Below are 17,249 nucleotides of genomic sequence, written 5' to 3' on the forward strand. Positions count from 1 at the left end.
GGCGGAACTACCGCCATAGCAACACATGCGGGCGCTATGGGGCCCGCAGTCAAGTGGGGCCCGGTGAGGATAGGTGCCGTGGCTCCGCGGGCGGCTCCGCGGGTGGTCCGCGGGCGGCCCGCGGGTAGTCCGCGGGTGGTCCGCGGGCGGCTCCGCGGCTCCGCGGGTGGTCCGCGGGCGGCTCCGCGGGTGATAGTGGGAGGCAGATGAGAGTGGCCGGTCCGCTGGTGAGAGAGTGGGCGTGAGCGGGCTGGCCAATCAGGGAGCTGACGGGCGGGGGAGCATAGAGATGACATCATCTCTCGCCGCCCTCTCATCCCTGCAGTGCAGTTCCCCCTCACTGTGCAGGCAGCCAGGAAGCAGAGAGATGACATTATCTCTCTGCTGCCTGACTGATAATCTGCTGGCTGACTCTGTGACACAGCGGGAAAGTGGCAGAGCAAGTGACAATCCATAATGTGTGGCAGGCGACGTGGCAAGTGACAACCTGGGACGTGGCAAGTGACAATCCGTAACGTGTGGCAGGTGACGTGGAGAGTGAAAATCCATGACGTGGCAAATGACAATCCATAATGTGTGGCAGGCAACGTGGCAAGTAACAACCAGGGACGTGGCAAGTGACAATCCGTAACGTGTGGCTGGTGACATGGCAAGTGACAACCTGGATGTGGCAAGTGACAATCCGTAACATGTGGCAGGTGACGTGGCAAGTGAAAATACGTGACAAGTGACAATCCGTAATGTGTGGCAGGTGACGTGGCAAGTGACAATCCGTAATGTGTGGCAGGTGACGTGGCAAGTGACAACCTGGATGTGGCAAGTGACAATCCGTAACATGTGGCAGGTGACGTGACAAGTGACAATCCATAATGTGTGGCAGGTGACGTGGCAAGTGACAATCCGTAATGTGTGGCAGGTGACGTGGCAAGTGAGAACCCGGGATGTGGCAAGTGACAATCCGTAACGTGTGGCAGGTGACGTGGCAAGTGAAAATCCATGACGTGGCAAATGACAATCCATAATGTGTGGCAGGCAACGTGGCAAGTGACAACCAGGGACGTGGCAAGTGACAATCCGTAACGTGTGGCAGGTGACATGGCAAGTGACAACCTGGATGTGGCAAGTGACAATCCGTAACATGTGGCAGGTGACGTGGCAAGTGAAAATCCGTGATGTGACAAGTGACAATCCGTAATGTGTGGCAGGTGACGTGGCACGTGACAACCCGGGACGTGCAAGTGACAATACATAATGTGTGGCAAGTGACAATCTAGGATGTGGTAAGTGGCAATCTGTAATGTGTGGCAATCTAGGACGTGGCAAGTGACAATCCGTAATGTGTGGCAGGTGATGTGGCAAGTGACAACCTGGATGTGGCAAGTGACAATCCGTAACATGTAGCAGGTGACGTGGCAAGTGAAAATCCGTGACCTGACAAGTGACAATCCGTAATGTGTGGCAGGTGACGTGGCAAGTGACAATCCGTAATGTGTGGCAGGTGACGTGGCAAGTGACAACCCGAGACGTGGCAAGTGACAATCTAGGACATGGCAAGTGACAATCCGTAATGTGTGGCAGGTAACGTGGCAAGTGACAATCCGGGACGTGGCAAGTGGACAATCCGCAACATGTGGCAGGTGACATTCTGCAATGTGTGACAAGTGACAATCTGCATCTGGTGGCAGGCGACGTGGCAAGTGGACAATCCGCAACGCGTGGCAGGTGATGTGACAAGTGACAATCCTTAATGTGTGGCAAGTGACAATCCAGGCCGTGGCAAGTGACAATCCATAATGTGTGGCAAGTGACGTGGCAAGTGACAATCCAGGACGTGGCAAGTGACAATCCATAATGTGTGGCAGGTGACTTGGCAAGTGACAATCTGGGATGTGGCAAGTGTACAATCCGCAGCATGTGGTAGGTGACATTTCGCAACGTGTGACAAGTTACAATCTGCATCTGGTGGCAGGCGATGATGGCAAGTGACACGCTCAGGGATCCCACTGATTTTGCATTATGGTGAGTTGAACTATTTCATTTTATATAACAGAACAGAAATTGGTTAGAAGGCCTGGAGGTCAGCAATGTGTTCCCTTCAGGGGCTGCATACAGTATACTGCATACTTTGTTGTTCAAAATTAATATAAGCTGTTGCCTGGGTACTGTGCCACATGAGTGTGGTAGTCTGTTGTTTAATGGCATTAGTTCATTTTTTTTTGGTGGGGGGGCCCATACAACATTTTGCTATGGGGCCCTGTGATTTCTAGTTACGCCCCTGGTTTGCTGGAAAAGTTTAGTGAAAATCTTGGTATATATCATGAATGAATGAAATACTTGTATAGCGCACAATGCGAACTGAATCGTCTCTAGGCCTCTATCATGTATAATTCAATGTATTCTAACAAGTGTATTTTATGATTGGATAATAATGAGTATGGGATCTTACCCTTATTATAAAGGGAATAAGTCATCCAAACATGTACCCCTTATTGGTGGAAAATAAGTAACACCCATCTCATTCTGTGTACTGTTCCGGGCCCCTGTAGCCAAGGCTAAAAGGGAAGACCAAAGGTAGAATTTAATCCCTACACCACCAGCTGGATCTGCTTTAACAGACACATTGGTATGTCTACATACTCCATGGGGCAGCCTCCCAACATGTTAACCATCAACCCCAATGTGTGCACACATTGGGAGGCTGGCCCAACAAACACACACCTATGCGGAGTGTTGGTCAAAGCTGATCCTGTGAGTGGAGTATTTAAAGGGTCATTTAAAAGGAGGGCTGCAGTGATTGCAAGTTTTCCATTACAAAGCTGAGAAATGGATGTCCAAGTTGCTACCACAATTATAAACACAGCATAGTGCAAAAAATAAACATTTTAAGTTCCTCTTTCATTGCATCATAGGTTCCATATCTTAAAAAATAAAAATCCCAACCCCCACACAAAATCAAAACCCATTGTATGCAAGGGGAAGTGACTGGCTCTGTCCTCTAGTATACATTGGTGGGTTCTACACGCACAGCGAACCATAAAGCAAAAAAAAAGGGAATGATTTGCATGACTTGGCCCAATATCTTTGTTTTTCTTCAATCTAGATCACATGAATTTGGCTGTTCTAACTCAGTCGTATCTCACATGTACACCCTCCCAGACACTGCAGCTTTACAGGAAACCTCAAGTTCAGGTGTGCTTACAGTTAAGTATGGTAGCTTTTTTTTAATGGGAAGTCACAGTTCTACTTCAAATAACTTTCCATTGGTAGTTACTGCTGTCCCACTAATGAAGACAATTCTTTCTGGTTGACATTATTAACCACCAAGTTGATGGAGTTAGTATTCTCTGTAAGACTGCAATAGCTATTTTATGCATTGGTACTTTTAAAAGTGAATAAGTCATTAACATTCATAGTTCTCAATCAATAAAACACACCGCATTACCAAATAATTGCCAAAGAAGCTCTTTGACCAAAGTTTCACTTGAACATGGATGGACAAAAAAAGTACTTACTGTATTTGCTGGATATAACGTATGGAATATAAACGCTTCCATTGCTGGATTTTGGCCACAGGCAGATGTCCTTGGGGCAATCATTAGTGCTTCTTTGTTTGCTGTAAGCGATGTCCAAATCCTCAACGACATATTCCCCGGACATTATTAGTCCTAAAAGATAAATACCCAGTGTTTGTTAAATTAAACAGGATTGTGTCGTTTGATCCCATGTGCTGTCCTGGGAATTTCCCATTATCGCAATCATATATACATGCCCACTAAAGGTCCTTTTTAGGGTAAAAAAAAATTTAAATGGGAGTTGCCATTGGTAGTGTCCTAAAAAATTATGATATTTAACTGTCACAGACCTGGAATAAAGTGTGCAAATCAGCAAAATAAGAACAACCTCATCTGCATACTTGTTCCAGGTCAGTTACCCAATGAATTGAAAGAGTCAACATGACAACCAACATTTAAAGCTAGAAGTAGGCAGTCGAACCATTTATGAAATGTTGTTGCTCTTATGAAATGTATCCTTTAACTGCTTCCGGAACACCCACCGTATATGTACTGTGGCAGGGCAACCCGGCTGCGTGAATCAACATACCGTACATTGTTCGCTTCTTCCGAGTGTTGGGTGTATGCCCCCCGTTACCCGCTCCCATTGTGATTGGACACAGCGGGAGCCAATCTGCTGGGTTCGGGAGATGCGATGTCTGCCGGGAACCCATCGATTGTTCATAGAGAGACAGAATGGCGGTAAACAAGGCTGATGGCCTTTCTGTCATTGGGGAAGAGGTAGATCTTGTGTTCCTGTTAAACAGGAACACGGATCTCTCTCTCTTCTCCCAGTCAAACCATCCCCCCCACAGTTAAAAATCACCCCCTAGGCACACATTTAACCCTTTAATCGCCCCAATGTTAACCCCTTCCCTACCAGTGTCATTTATGCAGTGACATTGCATTTTGCATTAAGCACTAATCACTGTATTGGTGTTATCGGTTCCCAAAAATATGTAGCAGAATAAATATTGGCTTAAATTGATGAAGTTTTTGGATAGGTTTTACAGCAGAAAGTAAAACCTTTTTTTTTTTTTTAAACTGGTCAGTGTTTTTTTGTTTATAGCACAAAAAAAATATCAAATACCACCAAAAGAAAGCTCTATTTGTGGGGAAAAAAAAGAGACCTATTTTATAATTTTTGTTTGGATAAAGAGTCACACAACCGCACACTTGTCAGTTAAAGTAATGCAGTGCCATATTGCAAAAAAAACACACTGGTCAGGAAGGGGGTATAAACTTCCGGGGCTGAAGTGGTTAAAGATGATCTAAACTCGAGAACAAAAAATGTAATATATTGCAATTTACCAGTTCTTACTTGTGGGGGCTTTATTAAGTTTCTTTAAGCCCCCCTCTCGTCTTTTATTCATCTGATACAGCCAGTATACACTTCCTATTCTTAGGTCAACAGCCCTCACTTACAGTACTTTATGTATAAACGAGTAGAGTTGTCAGTTAGAACTTAAATATGTTTGGGTTATTGAACATCTCCCCCTCTATTACCATATCATGGGAGAGGTGTCCTATAGCCCACAGAAATAAATGGGCAGGTCTGATGCCACAGAAAGTTACACATTTACTGTATTTCCATCAGAATCATCAGGTAGTTTTTGCGCTAATCAAACAGATATAACAAACACTTTCAATGGTATATGTAGCAGCGAGTAAATATGTGAAGCTTATTATTCAAGGGTACCGCCACTTTTGTTGAGAAAAACAAAATCCTCTGTGGGTGACCCATATACATTGCAAGGATTTTAACTTTGTAGCAGAGTTCTACCTTTCTCTGTTCTGGAGAAAAAGCAGTTTCTACCAATCTGACATTTCAAAATAAATTTCTGAATGTAAAACTTTGCTTATTACAGCCACCTGGTGCACTTCTAGTGTTCTAATGAGGAAAGCTGCAGCAGTGTTTTCATCTCTTTAGAAGTAACTAACCTTTAGGAGTATCTCACCAAAATGAAATTACCATTTCCTAGGATACCTAAAATGTCACTTGCATCTTAGTGCAGACTTCTGATAAAAAAATGACATATGGTGTTCTCCACACAGTTGGTGTACAGAACACCGCCAAAGATTATGTTTACTGTTCATGTCATTGGCTCACTGATTGACAGTTTTAGAAGATTGTAATAAAAGGGCTTTAGATTGAGCAGGTAATTTACTATTCAATTATAACATTTAATTCTAGATTATATATTTATATTATATTTTTTTACTATATCTATATAACTTTTTCATTAGAGATAGTGATTATATATATATAATCACACACCTTTTACTTGTAAAGTGGAATCTCCCTTTTAAGGTTTAATGGGCCAGAATATTTAGCACAGAATCTTACCTTTATTGATTTCCTCAATCAGATCAGTCACTGTTTTATTGTCTGTTGTGTCATCTGTAAAGAGGAGAAAGACAGAGTAAGGCTTACATGTATTATAATGTTACTATATATACATATGTGTGTATTACAGGCCCGACTTATGCTCAGATGTTCGGATCAAGCTTTGTGAACAGTTCTGCAGAGATAGACAAATAGTAAAGAAGGTGGATCCCAGTACAATATTTTTGGGCTGGCATATTTTTTTCTATCCTATTCCACTTATATGACGAATCATTTCCTCCAGACCCCTAGACAGCACCACTCAATGTCACACCCTCATAGTTGACAAGGAACCGATCTCGCTTCCTCTTCTATATCACAACTGCTGGAAAACAGACCATTGTCAGAAATTGTGCAACGCGTCAGAAACTTCCACTCTCTATTATAGAAAGTTACCTAGGCAATGATACATGCCAAGATAGCGGCAACCCTCCAAGATAAGGAGAAGCCATACACTAAAGTTTGGAAGCCGTGGATCGAAAAGTACAGTATTTTCCTCCTGATTTTGATGCTACCCCCTTGGAGCCCTAAACGATCTTTCCACTGTCTTCCAAATCTGTACCCCCCCCATATTGTCCTTTTGTGATCTTTACCATGACTCCCCCACGAGTGGAACATCGAACATTGTGATTTATGTTTTGTACGCATATCTGTATGAGATGGCATGCTTTATAACTAATGAACCAGAAAAAATTATCAAGATATTTGAATAAATACTTTAAAAAGAATAACACTGCACTAAACATACCCTCTGAATGGTAACATTTATTTTGTGAAACCCAGATAGAGGAAAATTTTATTTTGGATTTTCAAATCTGTAGATTGCTTGGAATAATCCAAAGATGGGTAACATTTAGGCAACATACGATCAGGCTACATAAGTATTCTGGTCCGTGTACAGATTTTTTGGAGCATGGTTCCATAACTGGACAAACTATTTTACCAGTCCAGTATGACCTCCAGCTCATGTTTAGAACTTTAACCAGCCCCTCAGGTCTTACCTTGTGTCTCCTCATCTATCTCCCTCTTCTTCCTTTGTTGTAAGTTCTGATGAAATAGACATAGAATTCCATTAACAAAGGTAGTCATTACTCAACATCTTGCATATCAATTCATCTAGTATGGATTACAGAAAGATATAAGCTGATTGGTTAGTTTTGGCTCCATTGTTTTCCTATTTTCAAATTTCATACATGTTGCCTCAATATAACTTACTGAGTAATCATATTTGTCCTTCATGTTGACACAACCAACAAGTCTTTACCAGTATAATACTTTATACCTGCCCTACATGATGGATCAGAGTTTAGGTCCTTTAAAATCTGATGGGGGGTCATTTAGGCAGGACAACAGAATAAGTGATTCAATTAAGCCTGATTAGTAAGTAAAGACCAACACAACAAGATTGTTTAATCTGATACTAAAAATAAAATGTTGGGTTGATGTCTGGAGAAGTCTGGAGAGTACACTTAATAAATGCTTAATTTATATTATTTTTCTAGTACTTCATGAAAACATGTTTGATATTTTTTAATGTTATCAATTATTGGAATTAGGTGAACACAATAGAAACGATAAGCTTAATTAGATCATTAGATAGATCGGATCATTGGAATTTAATTGGATAACAGAAGTAATAAGCTAGTTATGTATTTGATCAATTAGATCATTAGATTAGATCATTGGAGTTATTTTAATTGGACAATGGAAACGATCAGCTAATTATGTAAAACAACCATTTTACCTGTAAATATTTTTAATTCATTACATCAGTTCTGGCAGTTTCAGGAAAATTCAAAGAGTTGTCTGTGCCACATACATGAATATGGGACTATTTATTACATTTTTCATAGAGAAGACAAACTTTGTTAAAACTAGTCCCAGAAACGAGTTATAGATGGAGATTTCAGTTCCATACTACTAAAACCTGCACATGTAGGTTAGGCAAATCCATACAAAAAAAAAAAAATACATTGTCATTGCAGCTATTAAAGATATAAATGAGTTTTTTACTCACCTGAACAGGTAAAGCCATGCACACATAGCAAAGAGCAGCAAGGATTAGAAGGGTCTTCATTTTTTTCTATGGTGTTCTGTAGGAACTCCTTCAATGAAAGTCAGTATTTTGCTCTGACCTCTGGTGTCTTTTTATATCCCATTAGCCACCCCTGCTGGCTATGCCACTCATTATACTTTGAGGATTTGTGTCTTTGTCTCACAATGGGGGGCAGGTATCACCATGTGCTATTGTTTCAAAACAGATCTTTTGCCCACCATGGGCAGTTTGCAAGCGATGACTTCATCAATTATTTTTCAACGTCTAGGAAGGGATCTCACATAAGAGGTATTATAATGTGCTTTATTGGCATAGTAGTACTTTTTTCATCATGATTCAATTTAGGGATTAGGTTTAAGTGACCCCATCAGTCTCCCAAAACTATTGCATTTGAGATTAGACATGTGCATTCGTTTCGTACGAATTTCCAGAAATTCGTACATTCGTACCAATCCGAAATAAAAATTTTTATGCATACGAATTCCGTATGAAATATGAAATTTTCGTTTACGAATTTCGGATCCAAATTCATAAAGAAAATTCATAATTGTTACGAAAAGTTAACGCACCTAAAAGTTAAAATTCCAGGTCAGTACAGGGATGGTGGGAACCCTATGAGAATTTCTATGCTTACGAATTTTATACGAAATTTCGTTAATTTTGATCTGAAATTCGTTAACAGAAACATGACTGGTGTTTTGTTCACCAATCAGAGGAAGTCAGAACAGCACAGGGATGGTGGGAACCCCTCATAATGGACACAGCAGGTGTACAGACCCGGGAACTCGAGAAATAGGAAGGAGGGAGCACCCACAATGCCACATCCATAATATATCAAGGGAAAACAAAGAAGATACCAAATAGATAAACAGGTTGGACTTTTAAGGCATGGAAGAAAATAGGAAAGTAAAACATTTTTTTTTATTTTATTGAAAAATACAATATCATAACAGTGTTAAAAACAATATAAAAATCATATGAAATTATATAAATTGTACATTGAGCCCTTGTGCATTGTGTCTATGCGTTTCACCCTAAAGGCTTCCACAGCAAAAGGCTCAAAGATGTAGCAAGAGAGAGCAACAATAAATCTCACTATCTTCTAATGGGCTGCGCCTTAAGTACAAATGTCATAGCAACCAAGACAGATCCAAATATATGGAGCGGTCAACCATGCTGTGATAGAATAGACAGCAAGTGGCACATTCTGATGAGTACAAACAAAAATTGATAGTTGCTTATAGCAGGGGCAGGAAAGAAGTCTCAGTCAGTATATTACCATCAATGGGGATGGCCAATAGAGAACATAATCCAATCCATATGGAGCTTAGTAGTTACTGGTGACACTAATGCCGCGTACACACGGGCGGACTGTATGGCGTACTTAGTCCGTCGAAACACATTTCAGCGGACAGTCCGCTCGTGTGTGGGCTTCAGCGGACTTTTTCAGCGTGCAGTCTGGCGTACTAAGTATTTCGGATTTTTCGAAATTCTGTCCGTCGTACTTTGGTTTCAGCAGACAATCCGCTCGTCAGTAGGCTAGTTCGACGGACTAAGAATGGCTTTACATGGCAGAAGGGTGCTTTGCTGTGTATTGGACTTCCTATTTCTAGTCCCGTCGTACGTGCTGTACACGTCATCGCGCAAGCTTTCGACAGACTGTTTGTGCATCCGTGTGTGGTCAAGTCCGTTCAGTCGAAAGTATGACGGACTGTCCGTCGGATTGTACGACAGACTAAGTACGCCATACAGTCCGCCCGTGTGTACGCGGCAATAGTATGGCCAAACAGCATATAGAAACTAAAGGTACAAGTATTTTTGTGGAGACAATGAAGGCATACCCCTGGGAGACAGCCCAATGCTGTGCACAGCACAGGGATGGTGGGAACCCCTCATAATAGGCACAGCGGATGTACACTCAGACCCGGGAACTCGGCACAGGGATGGTGGAGACCCCTCATAATGATAAATTCATCATAACAAACATTCTTAATTGTTACGAAAAGTTAACAAACCTAAAAGTTAAAAACCCAGGAAGTCAGCGCAGCACAGGGATGGTGGGAACCCCTCATAATGATAAATTCATCATAACATACTTTTGTTACGAAAAGTTTACAAATCTAACAAATTCGTATTTCGTACGAATCTGAATTGAATTTCGTACACAAATTACGAAACTGAAGGGAACGAAACTAATTTTTTGACAGCGCCCATGTCTATTTGAGATTTCATGCAAGAGAAGAACCATTTAGGAGAATTAAAAGAGACTTAGGACTCCTTGCATAACAATTGGCAGAGAAAATAAAGACATCTGTGCAACATTTTCAGTTTCCATCCAAATATCTGGTTGGGCTGTAAATTTGCCTGTCACACCTATACTGAAGCAGAATGTAGTCCCCAAGGTTTTGAAAGAGCCTTTGGGATACTGGTATGAAATCTAATAGACCCCCAGTGTCTCCATGAAGAGGACCTGTCACCTACCCATGCTATCACATTGGGTGTTTATTAGTTCACTTGTGATAGCAATAAAGTTAAATATATAAGGTTTTTTTTTTTTTTTTTTTTTAATAAGCACCCCCACACACACCCCATATAAAAAGCACAACTCAGTGTGAGAATTTGTAAACTGTAAACTGCGGCCCACATGTGAGCAATCGCTGCAAAGAGTGAGAGCAGTCGTTTCAGGGACATAATTCACAGTGATAAAGTGATTGTTACGTAAAAAAAAACAAAAAAAAAACAAGCATTTGCAAACGTGATACTTACCTGCTCTGTTTAAAGTGGTTGTAAACCCTTACAACACACTTTGACCTACAGGTAAGCCTAGATTAAGGCCGCGTACACACGGGCGGACTGTCTGACGGACTTGGTCCGCTGAAACGTGTTTCAGCGGACAATCCGCTCATGTGTGGGCTTCAGCGGACTTTTTCAGCGGACAGTCTGGCAGACTAAGCCTTTCGGAATTTCCGTAATATTGTCCGTCCAAACTTGGTTTCAGCGGACAGTCCGCTCGTGAGTAGGCTAGTTCGACGGACTAAGTATGGCGCATGCTCAGAAAGGATTTACACGGCCGAAGGTTGCATTGCAGTGTATTGGACGTCGTATTTCTAGTCCCGTCGTACGTGCTGTACACGTCATCGCGCAAGCTTTCAGCGGACTGTCTGTTCGTCGTGTGTGGTCAAGTCCGTTCATTCAAAAGTAGGACGGACTGTCTGTCGGATTGTCTGACGGACTTAGTTGGACGGATAGTCCGCCCGTGTGTACGCGGCCTACGGCTTACCTGTAGGTCCAAGAAATATCTCCTAAACCTACACGGTTTAAGAGATATTTGCTGAAAGACAGGCACCGCTGTCTACGTCGAAGATGGCGCGCGTGTCAACTCCCGTGCGCATGCGCGGGAGTGACGTCATTGCGGCTTCGCCGAATGACAGCGGCAGAGCAGCGAGACCCCACCGAGAAGATGGATACGCCGGACTACAGGGGACAGCGGTGACATCGCTGGCTCCTGTGTCAGGTAAGTGACACATAATGGACTACTATGCGATGCATAGTAGTTAATTATGCTTTGCCTTTGCAGGGAATGAAAGAGGAAGTAAACTCATCAAGGTTTACTTCCTCTTTAATGGTTTTGCACAGAACAGCCGTTAACTCTTCTTAGGTGTCCCGTTAGCACTTCTGGATCGTCCCCCTGCCAAGTGCCCCCATAGCAAGCTGTTTACTATGGGGCACTCACATGGCTTGCTTCCGAGCCACGCTCTGTATGTGCTTTGAAACACTCTGTGCATTTCAGCCCCGCCCCCTGCTTCCTCCTCACTGGATGTTATTCACAGCAGCAGGAGCCAACGGCTCAAGCTGCTTTGTTTGAGCCAATTAGGAGGGAGAGAATGGAAAGTGCCTTGGCTCTCGTGCACATCTCTGGATCGAGATCGGGCTCAGGAAAGTTTTTAGGCGGCTGTCAGGGAGCTTCATGCAGAAGGTTTTTTTCCTTAATGCAGAGAATGCAACCGCTCCCGTTTTTTAGATTGTAAGCTCCGCGAGCAGGACCCTCCTGTTTTGAACTGTATTGTAATTGCACTGCCCTGCTCTACATTGTAAAACACTGTGCAAACTGTTGGCGCTATATACATCCTTTATAATAATAATATTGATAAAAAAAAACCTTCTGCCTTTAGAACCACTTTAATGCTAAAAGCCTTTACAGGTTATCAGTTTAACCACTTGTCAGCAAATATACGTTGGCAGAATGGCAAGGCTGGGCAAAGGAACGTACCTGTACGTTACTCTGAATTTCCCGCCGTGTGCGCATCTGGCGCGAGCACTGTGACCATGCCAGCGGGACCCGCGGACTCTATCGCCACGGGGATATCCACGATCGCATCACGGAGCTCAAGAACAGGGAGATGCTGATGTAAACAGCAATTCCCCGTTCTGCCTAATGACAGGACACTGATCGTCTGCTCCCTGTCATCGGGATCTGCAATCAGTGTGGTGTCACACACAGCCCATCCCCCCAGTTAGAAACACTCCCCAGGACACACTCGACATTTTTACAGTAATCAGTGCAATTTTATAGCATTGATCGCTGTATTAATGCCAATGGTCCCAAAAATGTGTCAAAATTGTCCGATGTGTCCGCCATAATGTTACAGTCATGATAAAAATCACTGATTACCGCAATTATTAGTAAAAAAATAAATATGCCATAAAACTATCCCCTATTTTGTAGATGCTATAACTTTTGTGCAAACCAATCAAACGTTTATTGCAATTATTTTTGTTAAAAAAAAAAAAAATGTAGAATAATATGTATCGGCCTAAACTGAGGGGAAAAAAATGTTTTTATATATTTTTGGGGGATATTTATTATAACATAAAGTAAAAAATTATGTTTTTTTTTTTTAATTGTCACACTTTTTTGTCTATAGTGCAAAAAATAAAAACTCAGAGGTGATCAAAGGGCCCAGGAGCACCACCCCTTCTCTTCTGGCACAGCCCTATCACCATAGATAGATTCATGCATTGCATGAATCTATGGTTGCCGCTGAAACTCCATAATCAGGTGTCCGGCACCTGAATTACAGCGGCGGGGGTGTTTTTTGGAAGCACCTGATTAGAGCCATAGGTTCTAATAGGCGCCCAAAAAGGTGAACAGCGGGTGCAATGCTGTGTGTTCGCTGTTCACTCAGCTGTGCAATAGCAAAGCGAAGGAATTTGCTTTGCTAAGACTGAACCATCTCTCAGCCAGCCAATCAGGTGCTCGGGTCTGTTACCTAATTGGCTGAAACATCAGGCGCTGTGATTGAACGCCTGATAGAGAGGACAGAAGAAGACATCGAGGAGCATGCAGGACAATGCCGCTGACCATCTGCGAGACGGGTAAGTGCCGGGCGATGCACACTGGCAGCATTTGATGGGGCACAGTGGCTGCGTTTGATAGCTCAGTGGTGGCAATTGATGGGCACAATAGCTGCGTTTTGATGGCACGGTGGCTGTAATTGATGCTTATTTTTTTCAGTTTGTTTATGCCCCCCCCCAAAAAAAAATTTGAGCACCAGCCGCCATTGACCGAATACATATTCTCACCGAAGGGCACGGTAGAGAATCGGGAAGTTTCAGGCGGTGAGCAAGTCAGGGACCCAAACCAGCGAAGGAGACGCTTGCAGAGCAGCCTTCTGTGTCAAGCCAGGGACCAAGCCAGTTGTGGGGGCGGGGGGTGAAGCTTGAGGAGCATCACAGAAACTACCTCCATTTACACAAGATTAGTACATCTGATCTCACCTCTTGCATTTGAATGTGAGCACTGCTGTGTTATTCAGATACCGGTAATTCACCTATTTACTAGAATAATTACATGGTAGGCAAATTAAGTATTTTACATGTCAAAATGAAGAGTATCAGGACCCCAGGGTTTAAAAAAAAAAAAATTTGGCAAGGAGCAGTCTGTTTTTTTTTTTTTTTTTTTTTTTTTTTTAACGCTTAAAACATAAAAGTTGTCCATTTACTTGCAATAACGTTTGTGTGGGGTCTTAATCTTGCCTGTTAAGGGGTGCATCTCTGATGTACAGAAAGTGCTACAGCAGCACTGACATTAAAATGTTTTCATTTGTTAAAGCTGTTGGAAAATTAAGTGGAGTTGCACAGAAGAATTTATTTATTTTTTATTAATGTGCATTAAAAAAAAAAAATGAATTTGGAGAAAATTTCTTTTTTTTTAACTTAACCTCCTTAATGACTGTTGCTAGGGGGTCCCTCGTAATCTGCCTCCTTCAGCGCCTGGGCACCTGACATCACTTTCCTCAGCGCAGGAAGGGAGATCGGCTCTGCCCCCTCCCTCTAGGCCAGTGATGGCAAACCTTGGCACCCCAGATATTTTGGAACTACATTTCCCATGATGCTCCAGTACACTGCAGAGTGCCAGAGCATCATGGGAAATGTAGTTCCAAAACATCTGGGGTGCCAAGGTTCACCATCACTGCTCTAGGCAATCATCTGAGACACGTCACAGGTCCCAGATGATTGCACAGCCAGTCACGGCTCACGCATGCGCAGTGGGTGCCTTCCTGTGAAGCCACAGCTGGGCGTCCACAGTTACAATGCGAGTGGCGGAGATGAGCGGGGCTTCGATCCCCCGCATCGCTGGACCCTGGGACGGGTAAGTGTCTGATTTATTAAAAGTCAGCAGCTGCAGTATTGGTAGCTGCTGACTTTAATTTTTTTTTTTAAAGCGTAACTCCGCTTTAATTGGCGGCTTCATAAAAAGTAATTTAAAAAACCACAGACCCCTCCAAGTGTCTTCTATTTTAGGGAACCTTTAGAGAGGGTGTGTGTGTGTGTGTGTGTGTGCTTTTTTACCACTTCAATACTGGGCACTTTTACTCCCTAACTGCCAAGGCCAATTTCCACCTTTTTGCGCTGTCGCACTTTGAAGGATAATTTCGCAGTCATGAAACACTGTACCCTTATGAAATTTTGATCATTTTTGTTTAAACAAATAGAGCTTTCTTTTGGTTGTGTTTAATCACCAGTTTATTTTTTGCTAAATAAACTAAAAAAGACAAATGGGGGGGGAAAAAAGATTCTCAATTTTCAGTAATAAAACAATGTAAAGTAGTGAGTGTACAGCTTGTATAACAAGTTATTTTGAGGGGACAGCAAATTTACACTAACACAGCCAATAATGTCTAAACTGCTGGCATCAAAAGTGAGTACACCCCTAAGTGAAAATCTCCAAATTGGGCCCAAAGTGTCAATAGTTTGTGTGGCCACCATTATTTTCCAGCACTGCCTTAACCCTCTCAGGCATGGAGTTCACCAGAGCTTCACGGGTTGCCACTGGAGTCCTTTTCCACTCCTCCATGATGACATAACGAAGCTGGAAGAGGTTGCGCTCCTCCACCTTCCGTTTGAGGATGCCCCACAGATTCTCAATAGGGTTTAGGTCTGCAGACACACTTGGTCAGTCTATCATCTTTACCCTCAGCTTCTTTAACAAGGCAGTGGTAATCTTGGAGGTGTATTTGGGGTCATTATCAGGTTGGAATACTGCCCTGCGGCCCAGTCTCCGAAGAGAGGGGATCATGCTCTACTTCATTATGTCACAATACATGTTGGCATTCATGGTTCCCTCAATGAACTGTAGTTCCCCAGTGCCGGCAGCACTCATGCAGCCCCAGACTATGACACTCACCACCATGCTTGACTATAGGCAGGACACTCTACTCCTTACCTGGTTGCCACCATACACGCTTGACACCATCTGAATCAAATACGTTTATCTTGGTCTCATCAGACCACAAGACATGGTTCCAGTAATCCATGTCCTTAGTCTGCTTGTCTTCAGCAAACTGTTTTCAGGCTTTCTTGCGCATCATCTTTAGAAGAGGCTTCCTTCTGGGATGACAGCCATGCAGATAAATTTGATGCAGTGTGCGTCGTATGGTCTGGGCACTGACAAGCTGACCACCCATCTCTTCAAACTCTGCAGCAATGCTGGCAGCACTCATATGTCTATTTCCCAAAGATAACCTCTGGATATGATGCTGAGCACGTGCACTCAACTTCTTTGGTCGACCATGGCGGGGCCTGTTCTGAGTGGAACACGTCCTGTTAAACTGCTGCATGAATGAATTACCGTATATACTCGAGTATAAGCCGAGATTTTCAGCCTCTTTTTTGAGGCTGAAAGTGCCCCCCTCGGCTTATACTCGAGTCATCGCTGTCTGCCCGCTCGATCAGCGTGTCGAGCAGACAGACAGCGGCCATTCTATGATTCAAAAGCCGCGCCTCCGGCTCCGCCTTCGCCTGTGATAGGCGGAACACTGAATTTCCCAGCAGCCTGTGTTCCGCCTATCACGGGCATCGTCTCATCCTCCTACTACGGACGAGGATGATACGACGTCCGTGATAGGCGGAACACAGGCTGCTGGGAAATTCAGTGTTCCGCCTATCACAGGCGAAGGAGGAGGCGCGGCTTTTGAATTTTACAATGGCCGCCGACGAAGAGGGCACGGGACGGAGGCAAGGCAAGGCACGGCACGGGACGGGACGGGACGGGACGGGACGAAGGCAAGGCACGACACGGGACGGAGGCTCGGGACAAAGGCTCGGGACACAGGTAGGCTGGACACACACACACACACACACACACACACACACACACACACACGGATGGAGACACACACACACGGATGGATGGATGGATGGAGACACACACACACACAGGGATGGATGGATACACACACACACAGGGATGGATGGATGGATGGAGACACACACACACAGGGATGGATGGATGGATGGATGGAGACACACACACACAGGGATGGATGGATGGAGACACACACACACAGGGATGGATGGATGGATGGACACACACACACACAGGGATGGATGGACGGACACACAGGGATGGACGGACACACAGGGATGGACGGACACACAGGGATGGACGGACACACACACAGGGATGGACAGGCATGTCTCACCCTCGGCTTATACACGAGTCAATAAGTTTGCCAGTTTTTTTGGGGGTAAATTGGGGGCCTCGGCTTATATTCGGGTCGGCCTATACTCGAGTATATACGGTAAATACTTGTATAGCACACAATATGAACTGAATCGCCTCAAGGTCTTGGCCACCATGCACAGCTCAGTTTCAGGGTCAGGGTCTTGGCAATCTTCTTATAGCCTAGGCCATCTTTATGTAGAGCAAAAATTCTTTTTTTAGATGCTCAGAGAGTTTTGCTATGAGGCGCCA

General features: G+C 43.5%; 1 protein-coding gene across 1 annotated transcript in view; it reads right to left on the bottom strand.

Annotated features, from left to right (window-relative positions):
- Positions 1-7,026, bottom strand: part of LOC143925747 (low choriolytic enzyme-like) — a 29,771-nt gene extending 22,745 nt beyond the window's left edge. Inside the window, exons 1-3 of the mRNA XM_077450199.1 lie at positions 6,939-7,026; positions 5,899-5,952; positions 3,513-3,665 (exon numbers count right to left, since the gene is read on the bottom strand). Of these exons, the coding sequence (XP_077306325.1) occupies positions 3,513-3,665; positions 5,899-5,952; positions 6,939-7,026 (295 nt within the window). The remainder of the gene's footprint in view (positions 1-3,512; positions 3,666-5,898; positions 5,953-6,938) is intronic.
- Positions 7,027-17,249: the final 10,223 nt, after the last annotated feature.

Source organism: Lithobates pipiens, unplaced genomic scaffold (genome assembly GCF_037356315.1).
Source record: "Lithobates pipiens isolate NorthernLeopardFrog02 unplaced genomic scaffold, aLitPip1_a1.2 Scaffold_22, whole genome shotgun sequence".
Taxonomy (NCBI): domain Eukaryota; kingdom Metazoa; phylum Chordata; class Amphibia; order Anura; family Ranidae; genus Lithobates; species Lithobates pipiens.